At 39.8% G+C, this 20,176-nt stretch overlaps 1 protein-coding gene across 1 annotated transcript in view; it reads right to left on the bottom strand.

Annotated features, from left to right (window-relative positions):
- Positions 1 to 20,176, bottom strand: part of LOC138200821 (sodium-driven chloride bicarbonate exchanger-like) — a 33,169-nt gene that overhangs the window by 8,447 nt on the left and 4,546 nt on the right. The window contains 12 exon segments of the mRNA XM_069153730.1: positions 97 to 243; positions 1,051 to 1,138; positions 1,268 to 1,425; positions 4,293 to 4,381; positions 6,244 to 6,429; positions 6,684 to 6,844; positions 7,291 to 7,429; positions 7,542 to 7,694; positions 10,869 to 10,950; positions 14,034 to 14,098; positions 17,279 to 17,352; positions 17,387 to 17,407. Of these exon segments, the coding sequence (XP_069009831.1) occupies positions 97 to 243; positions 1,051 to 1,138; positions 1,268 to 1,425; positions 4,293 to 4,381; positions 6,244 to 6,429; positions 6,684 to 6,844; positions 7,291 to 7,429; positions 7,542 to 7,694; positions 10,869 to 10,950; positions 14,034 to 14,098; positions 17,279 to 17,352; positions 17,387 to 17,407 (1,363 nt within the window).

The raw sequence follows: 20,176 nt of genomic DNA, 5'->3' as shown, positions 1-20,176 counted from the left end.
GGTTCTTTTTCGAGCCCAAATTCTTACGATTCACAAGTTGTAGAAATAATTTTTTTAAAAAACATAAAGCAACCAACTAATTAAATTCTTACTAACCTGAGAAGGTACATTTTTCGGTGGCTCTATCCGTATGGACGGGTCCCATTCTCCTGGAGGCAGGACTGTCACTTGATCAAGGAATTCATCAACACCAGCAATAAGATCATTTCGGTCTTTAGCTTTATAAGCAACATCGTGGAAAACCTGGAAATAGAAAGGTATGTTTGGCTTGTAAGTATATAGTCATAGCGTTGACTGAGTGTGGTGCTGTGTACATGCAGTACAGCGCTGCACTGTGTTGTGGACCTGCAAAATGCAACAGCGTGTTCATACTAATGGACAGTTTAAAGTCTACAGCAGCTTGAACTGCAGGACCCTGGACAAATTTGAGCCCATATAATCATGGAGATCAGGAGTCTCCAACGTTTTTTCCTCCGAGGGCTACTTTGACAAAAGGACAATGTCTGGGAGCTGAGTTATTCACATAGCTGAGCTCCACCAAACCAGCTGAGACAGCTTCTTTTATGTGAACAATAACAAATTGATAATCAAGCTCACAAGCTACTGGTTGGAGACCCCAGATGTAGATTATACTGTACAAACTCCATAGACAGAAGTAAGACTGTGATATTAAATCCTGGGATCTGCAGGTCCCGGGATGTGAAAACAACAATGTTCACTAATCTCCGCTGGAAATAGGTTTCCTAGAATCTACTTATTTCAAATGGCATAATAAAGTCCAGACATTAATAAAGTGGATTTATCCACTGTCATGATGGATGAAAACCTAAATTTTGAACGGAAAGGAGGACATGAGTGCTGACTAATCCCCTGAACTGCGTTTCATGCAGAGAAATGTTCCATCGCTTTAGGAATTTGTTGACGTCCGCTGTGCTGTAAACTTATGCAAAGTGCATCTTTGATATTTAAACCAGTCCACCCAGTTTACTTAAACATTAATGAATGAATAAACCTTTAAGGGTGATAACATGGTAATTGGTGAATTTTTACCTCATCTGTCATAAGTGTTGCAATGGACCTCCCGATCTCATGATACTGAGGCCCTCGACCCACGGGCCCCAGAAGGATGAACAGAAATCTAAAGGGGAAAACACGTCATCCTGATGTCATGGTCAAATTCAATTTGAATCACAGTTGTTGCTTATTTAAATCTCAAAGTTAAAAAACATATATATTTGTAACAGAAGTTGAACTGGTGTTGTTGAACCTTGTAGATATTGGGACTTCAGTGAGCCCACTGAGATTGACGGCAGGTGAAAGGCGGACAAATGCCACCACGGGCTTGTTCAGAAATTCCAGCTCTCCCACCAGCACGTTACACGCTTCTGCTCCTGCCGGGATCTTCTTCATGAAATGGAGGTCTATCTGAAAGAGGTCACACAGTACAGTGTTTCAAAAATCATATACAAGTACTGATATAAGCACTGATATAAGCACTGATATAAGCACTGGTTTAAGTACTGGCCAGCGCTTATATCCCGGGTGTGTGCTCTCCCCAATGCTCTTCTCCCTCTACACCAACAACTGCACCGCAGGACACTCATCTTTTTTTTTGCATCTATAATGCTGCTGTAGTGAAAAAATGTCATCCATCCATCCATCTATCCATCCATCTATCCATCTATCTATCTATCTATCTATCTATCTATCTATCTATCTACTATCTATCTATCTATCTATCTATCTATCTATCTATCTATCTATCTATCTACTATCTATCTATCTATCTATCTATCTATCTATCTATCTATCTACTATCTATCTATCTATCCATCTATCTATCTATCTATCTATCTATCTATCTATCTACTATCTATCTATCTATCTATCTATCTATCTATCTATCTATCTACTATCTATCTATCTATCTATCTATCTATCTATCTATCTGTCAAACTCCTGAAATTTACATACAACACAACAGTCATTGGCCTGATGAGTCTGCATACAGAGGTTGAACAGCTGGTTCTCTGGTGCAGTCAGAACCACCTGCAGCTGAACCCACTCAACACTGTGGAGGTGACTGTGGACTGCAGGACGACCCCCCCCCCCTCCCCCACTGCCCCCCATCACCATCCTCAACAACACCATGTCTGCTGTGGAAACCTTCAGGTTTCTGGGATCCACAATCTCCCAGAACCTGAAGAGTCCAACATCACCTCCATCATCAAGAAAGCACAGCAACGGATGTACTTCTGCTGCAGCTCAGGAAGCTCAACTGCCCCAGGAGTTGCTGATTCGGTTCTACTCAGCTGCTGATCCGGTTCTACTCAGCTGCTGATCCGGTTCTACTCAGCTGTTCTCTGCACCTCCGTCACCGTCTGGTTCGGATCGGCCACCAAACAGGAAGCGACTACAACGGACAGTCAGGACTGTAGAGAACATCATCGGTGCCGACCCGCCCTCCATTCAGGACTTCTACACATCCAGAGTCAGGAAACAGGCCGGTACATCTCTGCAGATCATCCCACCTTGGACACCTGCTGTTCCAGCTCCTCCCCTCTGGGAGGCGCTACAGAGCACTGAGCACCAGAACCACCAGGAACAACAACAGTTTTTATCTGCAGGCCACCGCTCTGCTAAACACTTAATATCTTCAAAATGACTGAACCTTTTAGAACTACACCCAACTCCATCAGCATCATTTACACGAGGTGCAATTGCACCATTGTTTTAGCTGTATATATGTATATACTTATTTCTTAGCTGTATATACGTCTATTTATGTTTTATAGGTCTATTTATGTTTTATATATCTATTTATGTCTGTCTGTTTGTTTTTTGCACACTGAAGAGCTGAAGTTACAACTGGAGTCAAATTCCTTGTATGTGTTAACATATCTGGCCAATGAAGCTGATTCTGATTCTGATAAGGGCACATTAGGCCCTAATGTAAAGAAGTTTAACTGAATACTGTTTAGTCCAGCTATCTGAGCTTCATAACTGTCAAAAACATCAGATGTGTGAATCTGATAATACAAAATACTTTTAAAACAAAGATGTTACTTTGATTTGTTGCATAACGATTTATAAGAATGGCTTATCTTTCATTTCCCACATATAATAGGCTATAAAATCCATCCCCGAATATAAAACTAATCCTCTTTCAGTTGCTATATCTGCTCTCCACTCTGATAAAACTAAATTGCGTTGTACAGGAAATTTTGGAGGTGGTGACTTTTCAGAGATAATTGTGTGGAGATGACAGGTTTTGACTGGAGTGTTCCTTTACACCGTTCATTACATTGCTTTACGGCTAACCCCATCAAAAAAGACACTGTGACACTTTGATGGATCATGATTTGCATAAATAGTTACAAGTTAAAACAAATTCCTTTCTTGTATCAAGTGAATAATCATCTCCATCTGTCCTAGAAATATAGAAGTTGTCAGAAAATGAATAGAGTCAAAGAAAAATGCTCCTGTGGATGATTTCACTCATTAATTTCAAGAGTTATTAAAAAGTCCTCCTGAAAAACAAAAGACATTTAATAATTGTTTCATTGAACAGGACGTATCAGTTGAGCTGGAAGGTTAAATGTATGTAATACATAATGCAAAAGGTTTCAACAAGGATTTTATCTTAGTCGTTCATCTGTGTGCTTTTATTTCTCATCTGTGGTGAATGACTTTTTTTAATACGGGTCATATTCCTAATCCCTCACTGGATGACCTCTCCATTAAAAATTCCCTCAATTTTACTGGTCGAAACACACAATTAAATAATCATCATATATGACATGCTTTTTTTCAAATGCATATATTCATCCTGTCAGAAATGCCAAACTAAAATTCCAGCATTCACAATGCACCTGCAAACATTTTATCTGCATATCATACTTCAAATGTACAAATAGAACAACCTCTATGACAGCTACTATTATTATTATTATTATTATTATTATTATTATTATTTGTAGTAGTATTATTATCATTATTGATGAAGCACTGTAATGCCAGCAGTGGAGCTACATTTTAATAACTTCATGCTGTTGGGTATTATATATATATACATATCTGTCATATTTCATAAAGACATATTTTTGTATGTAAATGTTTTTTTTTTTTTTCAAATTAAATACCTACAATGTGGTAGTCTAATGAAAGCAGCAGAGGTACAAGATTCACCTGAAATATAAAGTATAAAGTTGTATGTAAATACTTTGATATTATGCATATCATTTTAAAAACATCATTCATTACACGGCGACTTCACAACATGTGTATCGTACCTTGCTGAAGTCCACAGAACTGTTCTCTTTGCTGTAGTCGCTTTTCCCATCTGGACCCGCCGACTGCGACGGAGCGGCCGTCGTCTGACCTGAATAATCCACATCACAGTTATCAATCGATTTCAAACATCATCCAACACAACTGAAATTCAAATGCCAGTTCAATTCAAATGATTTTGAATTGAACAATAAAAACTGAAGTTATAAAAATATTTTACAAATTAATGAATGAGTCCACAAATACAAAGACTAAATCAATGAGTATTTCATTAAGTGGAATTTAATGGGTAATATAAAGAAGAGTTATGAGAAGAATTTACAAATGAAATACCAATAAAATGAAGAAAAAACCAACATAAAGCAATGGATAAGTACATCATTTAAAAACACATGAATGAATTACGAAATAAATAAGTGCATTTGTAAATGCGGTGATAAAAGACAAATAAATAACTAAATTCACTGATGATTTCAAACAATAATTTGTCAAATCTATAAGTGAATTCTGATTTCATTTTTCAATTACATCAATTAAAGCATTGCAAGTTCTACGTATTTCTGCACATATGGTCGTCCACATTCAGCAACTGATGATTTCACTAAATATTGATGAATTAAACTGATCATCTTCTCTACAAAGGAAGGATGTTCATCACTTTGAGATACTGGAGCACAACTTTTTCTGATGCTATTCTGGATAAAACCCCTCAAATCTTCAGCAGTTTGCTGTTTAAAAAAAACCCTCCAAGCTCATCAACGTGATCACTGCCAAGCGTATCGAGCCTAATTTCTGTATTCACTAACCAGCAGGGTGAAAAATGAACAGTAATTACAGAGTCTAATGTGCTCACAAAGCATGACGTGGAGCTTATCAGAGATTGCTGCTTTGAAATTAGCTTGAAAATGCTACACCAGTTAAATAAATTGCTCATGATGCACCACCGAGACACATAGTGAACTAGAAAACCATTTAACAAACAGTTTGGTGAGTTCTGCAACTAATTTTGTTGTGTTGAATTCTGGCATGCCTGAAGCTTATGAAATGGAGCTGGCAAAGACATGAGCAATTAATGCTTCCAATTACAAGACTAAAATTAGCCCAGAACAATTTAACCAAATAGCTGTTGTACCATGAAGACAAACAGCAAACAGATTTGTACATGGACTTTAGTCTAACAAGAACAATTTACTCTGAATTGCCGGTGACAATAGAAATTATGAGAAAACTTAACAATGTGTTTTTTAAGTATATTGTATATTAACTCATAAAGAGCATAATGTAACAACCAGTATCAGTTTACCTCTGTGGGTATATATTCTGTGGCAAGTGGGTGGGCAGATCGTGGGTGGTGGACAAAATAAGGAATCAAGAAAAGATGGAATACATTTACATATTATCCACAAATACACACTCAACTCCCTCTGGCTGCCTGCATACTGTAGAGTATGTCAACATATTGTGACCAGTTCAACCAAAGAGCGATTCCTCTCGTTTTGGATTTTTTTTTTTTTCTTTAGTTAATTATAGGTAGTGAGCCAGAAATTCATAAGAAGAAATGTTCATTTAGAAAAAAAGTATTTTTGTAAACCAAAGGTATGTTTTTCTGCGGTCCTATTTTATTAATAATTTCTCCCTTTCACAACCTTTTAGATCAGGGGTCACCAACCTTGTTCCCTCTGTGAGCTACTGTGACAAAATGAATGAGCTCAATCTGAGAGTCTCTCAGATGCTGAAATGGATCACCAAATACACCAAATACACCAAATACACCAAATACACCAAATACACCAAATACACCAAATACACCAAATACACCTGGGCAAGTCTTTGGGAAACTCCAGAGAGCTACTCAGAAACAGGTAATGAGCTACTAATAGCTCCCGAGCTACGGGTGGAGAACACCGTCTTAGGGAACCATTACAATATAAGACAACTTTGTAGTTTTCTCACCGTTCTTGTCCAGGTGGAGCTCTGATGCCCGTCGACTCATGTCAGCTATGGAGCGTACAATCGGCAGGCGGTTAGCCAGCTTCTTCTGGTTCTGGTGATGGTGCTGCTTCAGCAGTGTTTCACGAACTTTCTTTCTGAGCTCATCTCCCAGAGGCGAGTATAACTCCTGGTGGTCTAAGACCATGTCTGAGGTGGAGGAACACGAGCCGTTTGCATTCAGGTTTCAGGTTCAGAACAAATTAAATCCAACACAAATGATGAATCAGCTAAATTACAAATAGTTAGAGGCAAGCAAATGACTCCTTCAAATACAGATTTAAAGCAACTTTAAAATGGAAGTAACCGTAAAAGAAGTAGTTCCAAACTTTTCTCAGTTCAGATGCCTTAAGTTGACAAAAGCTATAACTTTGTTACTCGCTGTGTTTCGGTACAGCAGTTACCTGCAATCTCTTCAATGGTATTGGCCCTCATATCGAGCAGCACGGTGCTGTTGATAATGCAGCTGCGCAGTTCAAACAGGCTGTGCAGAGACAGTGTGGCTACGTAGGGTTTACTCCATCGCTCTCCTCCATCCTCAACATCCTCCTCAAACTTCAGCCACCTGAAACAGGAGTTAGAGTTCCTGTCAGGAGAGGCCAGCAGACGGCAAACAGCCGGCCATCTGTTCTGGCTGCAGGAACAACACTCATTCATTCTGGGTCCCTCTCTCCTCAGTTACATCTTATATCTCTTTCTCTCTCTGGTTTACTCATTTACTCTCCTTCCTTATTGCCTTTCATCAGGGTATTACTGTAAATAAAATATGTCTAATTTATCTGTTAACAGAAAAACATCATTTTGCAAAGTCATGTGATAAATAAACATCTTGATTAACACTGACGACTATCAACGAGATGAAGGAAACAAGAAAAAATATGCCAACAATTACAACAATGAATTGCAATTACTTAATGTGATGGAAAAGGAAACAGGAGACGTTTAAATGCCCGTTCAATCAGACCATGACGGTGTGGTGATGCTATCAGGTGACAGGAGGGTCGAGCGTACCTGGCACTTTCCCTCCACTCAGAATCATCTCCATCCCTCGCACAGATCTCGTCCATCTCTGTGAAGAGGTCGTGAGGAATGTGCTGCTCATCATCATCCTCGGTGCCCAGCAGGAACTGCACCCTCTGGGAGGGAGTGTCTGGAAACAGAAACTGCTCTGGTCATACTACATATCTTAAGTTGGTCAAATATAATGAACAAAATGCTTCTCTCTGTTTTAAAACGTTCAAAGCCATGACTGTGGGCGCTACCATAAACAGGAGACTCCCGGCCCTCCACCAAAGGGAGGGCTCGTCGCTCCTTGCTCCTCCTGCAGTGTTTGTTTCCATGGTGGTGCCGGCGGTGGCTGCGGTGCCTGGTGCTGCCCAAAGGGACGTGGACCCCGATGTAGAGAGTCCTGTGGCCTGGAGACAACATCAGAGAGGTTAGCACAGGGTCAACTACTGTGTGTGTTTATGTGTGTGTGTGTGTGTGTGTGTGTGTGTGTGTGTGTGTGTGTGTGTGTGTGTGTGTGTGTGTGTGTGTGTGTGTGTGTGTGTGTGTGTGTGTGTGTGTTTTAGAAAGCTTTACAAATAATAATGATGTCACTGATCATGTCTGGAGCTTCCTCTGTTTTCCTCCATGAAGCTTCATCATGTGTTTCTACGACATGCTGGCTGTTTTTACAAATGAAGTGCAGCACTGACAGATAATATATAAATATAATATACGGACTGCTGCTGCAAGGAAATCATGATTTGATCTCTTGCCGATTTTGTAAGTTTGCCACTGACAAAGAAATGAACGGTCTATAATTGTAATGGAGGTTTATTATAACAGAGACAGAATATTAAAAAAAAAAAATCCAGAAAATCACATCATATAAAAGTTATAAATTGATTTGCATCTGATTGTGTGAAATAAGTATTTGATCCCGTAGCAGAACATGACTCAGTACTTGGTGCAGAAAGCATTGTTGGCGAGGTCAGAGGTCAGAGGTCAGACGTTTCTGGTAGTTGGTCTCCAGGTTTGAACATCTCAGGAGGGATGTTGTTCACTCCTCTTTGCAGATCCTCCAAAATCCTTCATGTTTCCAGGCTGTTGCTCGGCAACAGGAAGCTTCAGCTCCCTCCTCAGATGTTCTCTGGGATGAAGGTCCGGAGACCGGCTCGACCTCTCCGTGACCTTCATGTGCTTCTTCTTGAGCCGCTCCTTTGTTGCCTCGTGGTATGTTTTGGGTCATTGTGGTGCTGAAGACCGTCCACGACCCGTCTTCAGTGTCCCGGCTGAGGGAAGGAGGTCGTTCCCCAAGATGTCCCGGTACGCGGCCCCGTCCGTCCTCCCCTCGATGCGGTGAAGTCGTCCTGTCCCCTCAGCAGAGAGACACCCCCAAAGCAGAATGTCTCCAGCTCCATGCTGGACGGTGGGGACGGTGGGGACGGTGGGACGGTGTTCTCAGGTTCTAGTCAGCATTTCTCTTCCTCCAAACACGGAGAATCCAGTTGATGTCAAAGAGCTGGATTTTTTTACAGGTGTCTTTCATACAGGTGAGTTGAGACGGGTGTCTTTTATACAGGTGGGTTGAGACGGGTGTCTTTTATACAGGTGGGTTGAGACGGGTGTCTTTTATACAGATGGGTTGAGACGGGTGTCTTTTATACAGGTGGGTTGAGACGGGTGTCTTTCATACAGGTGAGTTGAGACGGGTGTCTTTCATACAGGTGAGTTGAGACGGGTGTCTTTCATACAGGTGAGTTGAGACGGGTGTCTTTCATACAGGTGAGTTGAGACGGGTGTCTTTCATACAGGTGACCAGTTGAGATTCTGAGTCCTTTCTTAAAGTGAGAGGACGAATCTAACTGGTCTTTGGGAGACAGAATTCTTGCTGGTTGGTCGGAGATCAAATATTTATTTCAAATGCAAATCAATTTATAACTTTTATATGATGTGATTTTCTGGATTGTTTTTTTATATTCTGTCTCTGTTAAAATAACTTTGTCAGTGGACAAACTTACAAAATCAGCAAGAGATCAAATCATGATTTCCTTCACTGTATAACGTCACGTTGAACATTAACCTCATGTCATCTGTTGCGGCTGTGCAATGAAACATTTTCAGACTCTGCCACCATTAAAATAGTTTTTGAGGGTTTTTCTTTGTGGTGAAGTTTGATTCTGTTCAACAAGAACACAACAAAAACTGTTCAAGTTATTTTTGGGAGAAAAGGTTCTTAAAAAGCACCTTTTGCTGAAAGATTTAGTGAGAAGATATTTCAATAGTGGGTAGTTCTTTTCTAATAGAAAATCTACAGAAAGTGTAACAAGCCATAATAATCTACTGCACCTTCATGGAAAAGCCTTCTTCTATATATGAACAGTCAGTTCAGCCCAGTTCATTATGATTCTTTCTCTCCCGTCTTAATAGTCGTATGTGTATCGACCTTCATACATTGCACATTAAAAGTTTCCCTGAATTTGTGCTCTTTTACTGGCAAACAGTTTAGTAATTAATGATACATGTGCTCGAATAAGTTTTTAAAAAGTTGGGAATATTTAAAAATACATATATATATATTACAATAGTATTTTTGATCAACAGAGTCACATGAAATTATAATTATGTATTTAAAAACTATAAAAATTAAAGCATTGAGCATTTTATTACATTATTGGATTCCAATACAGTACGTGTTGTTTCTAAAACATTGTATTTGCACTCATGGCTTTTGTGAATTTGTGTTGCTTAGATATGAATTCATGCAGGCTTTCTTTTTACCTTTTAAAAGTGATAATTATGTGTGTTTATGCAGGTGTGAGAGGGAGAGTGAGCATGTCTGTGTTTGTGCTCAGCTCACTGCAGTATGACGCGAGGCTGCAGGTACACATCGTCTCCACAGCGGCGGTGCACCGATGGCAACATGCTCAGTGTACGAATAACACCAGAATTTAAATAAGGTATTTTCTTATGGGGAGAAAAAAAAACCTGCTACAATGATGTTATTGTGAATATTCAATTTAAGTAAAAGTTACTGACACCCATTGAAACTTTTTAAAATTAATTTGTTATTCAGTAATTCAATCTAGTTTTCAAGTTGTTTCTTTATAAACAACAACTAGAGTGATGATGGTTCATTTGGTATTTGACAGGGTTTTGTTGATTTTTAGCTGGTATCTCCAGAACTACATCACAACGGACCTGATCACGACAGCATGTAGCCTCCAAACCTCAAAATCGTTTTAGGGTTGTTTTTGTTTTTAGTCTACTGCATTATAAAGTGTACATCTGCGTTTGTATTCTGCAAGGAGCTGCAGGTGATGAGAGCTTCTGGCTTTCAGTTACTCAACATTACTCACTGTGTGTGTCTTTGTTTTGATTCTAGCCGTTTTTCACTGATTATAAAACTACTGGTACAAACGGAGCTCCCCCACAGTTTTAGCCTCCCACGCTGCTCTTATCTTCTAACTGTAAAAAAAAAAAAAAAAAACTGTCAAGAGGAAAGCTGCAGTTGTAAGGACAGAGTAGGCGGACTCCGCTGCAGCAGCCGCTTACTGCTCGATGTATTTAGTATTCTGGATGCATTTTAGTGTCCGTCCACGTACCTTCAAGATCTTCCTGCTCAAAGTTGGTTCCCTGCTGGCTCCGTGTTCCTCCCCTGTCCACCACAGCCTCATCATCATTCCTCTGACAGACACACAGACGCATGCACAAACACATATTCAATATTATAAAGATAATAGAGCACAGTTATAAAGTATTGTATCAAAGACAGGTCTGGAAGTGGAGGATTTCATGCAGTATACCACCCTGGAAGCAGCATGAAATCAATTGTTTGTTGACTTGGTGTTCCCTTACAGTCCAGGGCATTATGAACAAACACATTATCCAACTGAATAGCGCAGTTGCCATGGAAACTAATTGCATGTCTTATCTTGGAAAGGAAAGAATTTCATGTGCAACAGAAACCTTTTCATAATGGGAACAATAAATTACCCATTTACAATTAAACTTCTACCCCTGTGCAAGATGCTTCCTTTGCAGTGACTTCGGCTCTGTTAAAGGGGCCCGAGCTCAAACGTCAAAGTAAATCACTTCATTTTAAAACGTTAGGTCAAGTGTGTTAGTATTCTGGCTATAACATTGCAGGCTGATCTTAGTCAGCTGGAGCCGAAGACAATGGACCAAGTTGATATTCAGATCTCAGAGAAAACCATCAGTCTGTGGTGTGAATGTCAGCAGGCTTATGTAATACTTGTGAACAAAGACGGGAGTGAGGAGGTGGTGAGATGCAATCGATAAAAACCCGCAGAAATCATTATTTATCGTTTAACACTGTGTGCAAGGACAAAACTCAAAACCAACTTTTACCTCTTGGATAAAACCTGAAGGAGTTTTTATGAAAGATTAATTTAGGTTTTGAAATTTTTAAACGATGCACAGACGGCCACAGCTGCACTTCAGTCTGTAAAGAAACAAAACCCAGAGCTCAACACACACACACACACACACACACACACACACACACACACACACACACACACACACACACACCAAATGACTTTGGCAAACTTCTTGAGGATATTTGCTCATTCAGCAGATATGGTAGATTAAGTTGATGAAGTCCATTATACTCTTGCCTCTTACAGTTTTGGTCTTCAGCAGAATATCTACTGTGCAGCATACAATAGCCCTCCGCACATATGTATAGGTTTTATTGTGGCAGAATAATTTACCAGTGTGTGTGGAGAGTTGTAAAAACTGTCTCTCAAGTTGTGTGTGTGGAAGTAGATTTGTGCAGGAATATGCAAATATGTACTCAGATTTGTACTGAGATTGGTGAATGTGTAAAAGAATGAAAATGTGTATGCACATATTTATTTAAGAGTAAAGGAATATACAAAATGTATACACTCAAAAACCAGTTTTTTATTGAGATTCATCATCTTCCCACAAGTAAAAGAAGAAGATTGATACCTCTGTTGTATGTCACCATTCAGAAGCTACGGCCACAGATGAAGTCAATCTTCACATAAGAACTGGAAACAACTAGCCAGGCTCTGTACAAAGGTGACAAAAGCCCAGCAGCACAAGCTCCCTAATTAACATGTTAAATCTTGTTTGTTTAATGTGTGCAAAGCCAAAGTGTGAACAAAACAACTAATCTGCAGTTTTACAGGTAGTTAGTTCAGTTAAACGCGTGAAAACTGGCATCTTAAAAAAATAACCTATAAATACATTTAAAGCTTGAAGCCTTTAACTGATTTCTTTAACTCAATTTCATAGCTCAACAATCTGTGAAATACCTGAACACAGTTAATATCTAGACATGATTACTGATCACACTGGGCTGTACTGGTGTTGATTGGTGATACAGTGATTTGGACTTAAGCGTAAAGCTTATTTGAAAGCATCATTTATTATAAATCCAAGCAGCAACAGCTGGTGTATAGAAACACACATACAACTGCTTGTATTGCTGGACACAGGTCTGCATGACTGTCTATCTAGCTCGCTTAATAGCAGCTTTTCCCCGATCCACCATCTTGACCATCAGTTGACCATCAAAGCATTACGATAATGAAGGGCACTGCTGTTCACAGCTGCAGTGCCACATGGGCTGGGGCCAGGGCACGCGGCTGATTTTGATAATCTGGCTACAAATACACAGGCTACGGATCAACATCCCGCTCAGATTAAACTGCCAGTATTTGTTATCAAAACACATTAGCCCATACTAAATGTTCTCTAAGTGTACTAAGTGTTCTTTGCTCACAAGCAATACCCAAAATTTGAAAAACATTTTTAATGTCCAGGATGTTGACGATAAATGATATATTTTATTTTCATTAGGGAAAGTGTCTCCAGGGAGGAGCTTGTACATTTTGCCCACAGTGCACCATAATCAGTAAATCCCTCTGCAAACAAAGGTCCACTCGAAGCAACTGTTATTCTGTGTAAAAACATATGAACCGACTTGTACACAAAGCTGTGTGTGTTTATGCTGTTTTTTGCAACTTACAGGGTCAAACAAGGATTTAAACATATAACTATGTTCAGACTTGTCTTCTGACTGGAATAAGATCAGATCAATAAACAAAGCAAACTATGACCTGAAGAACCACAAAAATCAGTAGAAAACTTTTAGTAGTTCTTGTTCTCCTCAGTAAAAACTCCTCCTGCCCCCCCGCACACATTCACAGACACATCTACACAGACTAATGATCGCTACCCATCAAAATCTAGTTAGTGAACTGGCAAACCACACAGCTGAAGTGATCTCACAGGAAGTGGCACATACTTGGATCTGATCCCTACAGATGGCTGTGGCAATTTTTAAACCATCAGTGGCAGCAGTATCATTAAATGCACCGGCTTTCATGTGGCACAAAATGCACTGTAATCCTTAAATGTTTCGGCCCCAAACTTCAACTTCCTGTAAGAGGACACATTAGTCCTAAATTTCTTTTTTAATGTTTTGAGCCGATTTAAGGTGTTCTACAGCTTTAATCCCTCATTCTGACCAACTTAATATCACCATCCATCTCCAAGCTGCAAAACTTTTACACTCGTATCCCTTCTGTCAGGTTTTCACACTCATTTTGGACAGGAAGAAGAATCTCTAACTACCCTGTAGCTCACATTCCTTATTCTCCGTTAACCACCCTGCTATTTGAATATGTCTTCCATCAAAGATACCTTAATATCATAAAAGCATGTCACACAATAACCCTATGTGTTATAAGACCCTGAATCAAGCCTTGTCCTACCTGATCTTTGAAGAACCAAGGAGCCTCTAAGTTCCCAGAATGCATGAGCTTTCTCTTTGCGTCCTCTGCTATAATATCAGTTTAGACCGAGTGAAACGCAGCCGACAAGCTGAGCTGTGCGCTGACTCCCGCTGCCCTGCCTCACACCATGTCTGGTACAGGCTGATGCCCCTCTGGTGTGCCAAACAGCTGTAATTCGTGATCGAGCATCTATCCCCAGTGCCACCACTCTCTCATCGGGAGATTATAGTGGTGACATCATCGCTGGTGCCCAGCAGCATCTTATCGAAGCTAAAGCTTGGTCTAAACACTTTCTTTTCTCTCTGCTTTCTATGTACATACGGTGGTGTGAAAAAGTGTTTGCCTCCTTCCTGATTTCTTGGTTTTTTGCATGTTTGTCACTTAAATGTTTCAGATCATCAAACAAATTTAAATATTAGTCAAAGATAACAAGTAAACACAAAATGCAGTTTTTAAATGAAGGTTTTTATTATTAAGGGAGAAAAACAATCCAAACCCACATGGCCCTGTGTGAAAAAGTGTTTGACCCCTAAACCTAATAACTGGTTGGACCACCCTCAGCAGCAACAACTGCAATCAAGCGTTTGTGATAACTTCCAATGAGTCTTTTCCAGCTGTGGAGGAATGTTGGCCGACTCATCTTTACAGAGTTGTTGTAATTCAGCCACATTGGAGGGTTTTCCAGCACCAACCTCCTTTTTAAGGTCATGCCACAGCATCTCAACAGGATTCAGGTCAGGACTTTGACGAGGCCACTCCAAAGTCTTCATTTTGTTTTTCTTCATCCATTCAGAGGTGGACTTGCTGGTGTGTTTTGGATCATCGTCCTGCTGCAGAACCCAAGTTGGCTTCAGCTTGAGGTCACGAACAGATGGCCGGACGTTCTCCTTCAGGATGTTTTGGTAGACGGTAGAATTCATGGTTCCATTTATCACAGCAAGTCTTCCAGGTCCTGAAGCAGTAAAACAGCCCCAGACCATCACACTACCACCACCATATTTTACTGTTGGTATGAGGTTCTTCTTCTGAAATGCGGTGTTACTTTTACACCAGATGTAACGGGACACACACCTTCCAAAAAGTTCAACTTTTGTCTCGTCAGTCCACAGAGTATTTTCCCAAAAGTCTCGGGGATCATCAAGATGTTTTCTGGTAAAAATGAGACGAGCCTTAATGTTCTTTTTGCTCAGCGGTGGTTTTGGTCTTGGAACTCTGCCATGCAGCCATTTCTGCCGAGTCTCTTTCTTCTGGTGGAGTCATGAACACTGACCTGAACTGAGGCAAGTGAGGCCGGCAGTTCTTTGGATGTTGTCGTGGGGTCTTTTGTGACCTCTCGGATGAGTCGTCTCTGCTCTCTCGGGGTAATTTTGGTTGGCCGGCCGCTCCTGGGAAGGTTCACCGCTGTTCCATGTTTTCTCCATTTGTGGATAATGGTTCTCACTGTGGTTCTCTGGAGTCCCAAAGCTTTAGAAATGGCTTTAGAACCTTTTCCAGACTAATAGATCTCAATTACTTTCTTTCTCATTTGTTCCTGAATGTCTTTGGATCTCGGCATGATGTCTATCTTCTGAGGATCTTCTGGTCTACTTCACTTTGTCAGGCAGGTCCTATTGAAGTGATTTCTAGATTGAGAACAGGTGTGTCAGTAATCAGGCCTGGGTGTGGCTCGAGAAATTGAACTCAGGTGTGATAAACTACAGTTAAGTTATGATTTAACAGGAGGGGCAAACACTTTTTCACACAGGGCCATGTGGGTTTGGATTGTTTTTCTCCCTTAATAATAAAAACCTTCATTTAAAAACTGCATTTTGTGTTTACTTGTGTTATCTTTGACTAATATTTAAATTTGTTTGATGATCTGAAACATTTAAGTGTGACAGACATGCAGAAAAATTGGAAATCAGGAAGGAGGCAAACACTTTTTCACACCACTGTAAATCAATCTCTATTGATGAGGTTGTTGTGTTGAATCTGATTAACTTGGTTCCACTAAATGTGTTCTGCTGATCCAATTCTCTACATCCAATGAATCACAATTTAATTTAAGAATAGTCTACTAAATGAATGCAACAAAAACATTCCACATTTAAGAGATAGATGCCATAAAGTCCAGAGAATAACTCATCAAACTTCTACACCCGACTGATGAGTCAAAAGAGGAATTAACCTGGAAGATAAGAAATCGTTGCTTGAGTTCAACCTGAGGTTCAGAATCACATGAATATATTTCTGTATCATCAAAAAAGTTTCAAACTTGACAACTAAAACATTTTCACGTTCAAACATCTCTTGCTGACGATCAAACCAAAGATGACATAAATGTTCAGAGATTTTTAAGTCCAGGTTGCAACCTTACATTTCAAAGCCAAAGCTACTTGGCCTCTAAAAGTGGCATCAGAGCAAAGACACTCTCAGCCAGCCTTCAGCTAAATGGGAAAATCTGTTTTTATATAGAGAGAGTGGATAATGACAACAAATCTCCTCCAAAATGATCAGCGAAGACCAATTAGGCCAAGCCCTCGTCGCTGTTAACATCCTCTGGGAGACTTTAGCTTAATTCCTCTGGGTTGGATGTAAACATTTCAGTGAAAGAAATGCTAAAATAGAGTTGGACGCTGTGAGGATCTATGGCTGGTGTGTACAGATTAGTGCAGCCTGTAAGTAGAAGACAGACGCCTCACCTCGCAATATTTGTTCAAAATTAATTTGTCACAATAATTTAAATAATATGATGTTTAAAGGTCACTTCTGCCTAAATTTACTCTGATAATAGGAAATCTGTGACAACAGACAACATCTTGTTAAGTGATGTCCAATTACTTTGTGCTATATATATATATATATATATATATAGCACAAAGTAATTGTTCAGAGTTAGAAAATGAATTCACATTTTGGTTCACTAACAGTATTAATTAAATATGCAAACAGGCATCCTGTCATTCCTCTTGAACAGAGACAGACTCTCTTTCTGTAGGTGAGCTGAGCTCCGCAGGTGGAGATCCGCAGGTGGAGCTCCGCAGGTGGAGCTCTGCATTTCATCACCTGACATGCTAAACTAAACATTTTTAATCTGCCCCCTGAAGAAACTGCTGCATTTTTTTATAACATCTTTTACACTTTACCATTAGTCGTATGCAGCACATACATAAAGCTTTGACAGCCGCCCTGAAATATTAATCTACAAAAGTAAATATTTGACCCAAGAGGAGAGAGCTCTTTACCGGTGGCAGCAGCGGCTCTATCTGGGCGCCCTGATCCGGGGTCTCCATCTTCAGCAGCAGTTCACCGTCTCGTAAAGATGGAGCAGAGCCCTCCACTGTGTAGTATAGTCCCGGCAGGTGGAGCAGTAACTGAGCGACCACACCGCGGTCACGTGTTTATACCGTCGTCGGTCAGCTGCTTGCTGGTGATTAGCGCTTCTCTGTCCTCGTTCATTAAAAAAAACACATGCGCATCTCTGGCAGCTGACGAGGACGCGTCACTCATGACATGCTTCTGCCTTTGTCTGCAAGCACGGAGGTGAGAAGACTGAAATATGATGAACATGGAAACATTGAAAGGTTTTCTCTCCACTTTTCTTCTGAGGTGTCTTTGAATATCGTGTTTGTATTCGACTCAGTGACCAAAGAACTATGTTAGCAGGAAAAGCTGCAGACCAACATCTGGTTAAACTTAAACTTAAATAAATTAAAACCCAAACAGCCTGATCAAAAGTGATTGACAGACTATTTTCTTTAATTACTACAAATAAAAAAAATATGATCTCATCCGTAAATCAGTAAATTGCTGGCCTGTATATTTTTTGAATGACAGTTAATGATTCTCTGGATATAATTATGCTGGAAAATGTTTCCTCTGTGGCATCCTGCAGCTTTACCTTAAAAAGAAAAGGTTTTTGTTTTTTTTATAAAATTGTAAACATAAGGTTTGTTTAGCAGTCAAGTCACACTGCTAATAAAAACCGGTGAATGGGGCCAAAGACACACTGAGATCCAGACAGGTTTGATCCACCTCCTTGGTTGGTGGTAAAGCAATAAGAGCATGCTTACTGTATCACAACAACAGGATAATTGAGTCATATTGCTGAGGCCCCCTCCTGGATGATGTGTGTCATCTCCAGCAGTGGCCCTCACCTTTTGACCCCTTTTGTAAATCCATGGTGACTGTGTAATTGGCACATTTCCACCCTGCTGCTCCTCCTTCATCCAGGGGTGCTCTGCCAATATCTAATTATTGTTAAAACAGCCCATCGGGAGGGAATCGGTTTTGTAAAAGTTACTAAAGGGAAGAACAGACTTTGAAGAGGAGAGCCTCTTGTCCTGTCTGTGCCAAACAACAGTTTATATAGGGAGTTTCTATATTTGCATACGTGGAAATGGTGAATTTGTTTGCTTTCCTCGAACTGCAGGTTGGAGTTTTGTTGAATAGTTTGCTTGTGTTTACAATCTTGGAGTTCATCAGAGCTTCTTGAATGTTGCTGAAAATATTTAAGCCTTTTGAACAGCATGGGTTCCTTTAACTGATATAAAAAAAATAGTAAAGTATCGCCATCTGGTGTAGATCACAGCATGTATCGTGGAATCCAGAGGAAAATTGCAGAAAGTCCTTTAATTGAGTCACAAATAGAAGTTTGTTTCTGAAAAATAATCCATTTTAAACAAAAGGTTTTCTTAAAGATTCAGCTGGCTCTGGAGTGATAACCTGAGAGCTCTGGTCCGACCACCAACTGAAGAGCAGTTTGAGTGCAGGAGCTGCATTCAGTTATCGCCATCTGCTGTTTGTCCCTGAGAAGGCCTGTAGCTGACAGAGTGAGCATCATGAGATAAACGCTGCACCTCTTATCGACAGCTGGGAGCTTCTCCTTCACACTGAATCCCAATTAAGTGCAGAGTGAGTTAATAATGAATCACTTTTAATTATATATAATTCTTAAATTCATTAAATGGACATCGGTGTTTAATATGTGTTCAAATGATGCAATGAAATATCCGAAGATTTTAACAGGGCATAAATCTGTAGAGGTTAAGTTATTCAGTCTGCAATTAACCAATCAATCTGCAGGAGATCAAATCAATCAATCAATCAGCAACCAGTTATTGTAAAAAAAAAAAAAAAAAAAAGAAAAACGAAAGATATCTTACATTTCAGTCCACATTAGTAAAATGTGCTGTGAGGTTGAACCGGTCTCCTGCAGTGTTCCGGATCTGTTCTGATCTTTTGCACATTTTCACACAGTGAAGATTCTCTTCGTGTCATTTCTGTTTTTTTGCCAAATAGAAAAAAATTGTCAACTTCACAGTTTTTCAGTGTTTGCAACTATGACCAAAAAAAGAAAACGTTTTCACTGTAGGCTACACTTTCCAACCAAATGCTGTGTAGTAACAATTCATAGTGTTGCGTTTATGTGACGTCAGTTCCAGGCTGGTACTTTACATCCCTGCTAACCACCTCTGAATTAGGACGGATATAAAAGTTACACATCGACATATAAAAGCCTGGTTCCGTTCAGTGCTGCCTTCATTAGTGTCCCATTCTGTCCCCTCTTCACTTCGAGGTGGGGTTTTGTTGTTGTTGTTGTTGTTGTTGTTTTGGGTTTTTTTTGGGCTGTGCCGCTTTTGCCACGTGGAAGTCTCATTAAACTTTGGCCACGAGCAGGTTGTTTTTTGTCCCATATTTCGGCCCATCAGTGGACACAGGAGGACACGCTCTCCAATTTAAAACGCATCTCTTGTGGGACGAGAACAGCGGTGAGGGTGGACTTCCTCCTTCACACTAATTGGGATCACTTCTAATTATCACAGTAAGAATCAAGTATCCGACTTTTTGTTCGTGTTTGGAAACTTTTTATCGATAACCAGCTTTAGTAACCTGATTTTTGAATTTCTAGAAAGATGATCCACGTGATGCGTTCAAGGAAAATAGCCATTTATAAACAATCCATTTAATCCATCGATAGATGCTTCAAATTTAAACCATTTTGATTGGATGGGATTAAATGAAAGCATGTCCTAATGACAACATCATTTATTGTGTTTCAGTCACATTACAGCAGATACAGAGATTTTCACAACAGCATAGCGTACAAGCTATGAAAAATAAATAAATAAACAAAAAATAAA

This window comes from Embiotoca jacksoni, unplaced genomic scaffold (genome assembly GCF_022577435.1).
Source record: "Embiotoca jacksoni isolate LCO1_2020_lvr unplaced genomic scaffold, fEmbJac1.0.p SCAF_2, whole genome shotgun sequence".
NCBI lineage: Eukaryota > Metazoa > Chordata > Actinopteri > Embiotocidae > Embiotoca > Embiotoca jacksoni.
The sequence above is the reverse complement of the archived record's forward strand: the minus strand, read 5'-3'. Positions and strand labels throughout refer to the sequence as shown.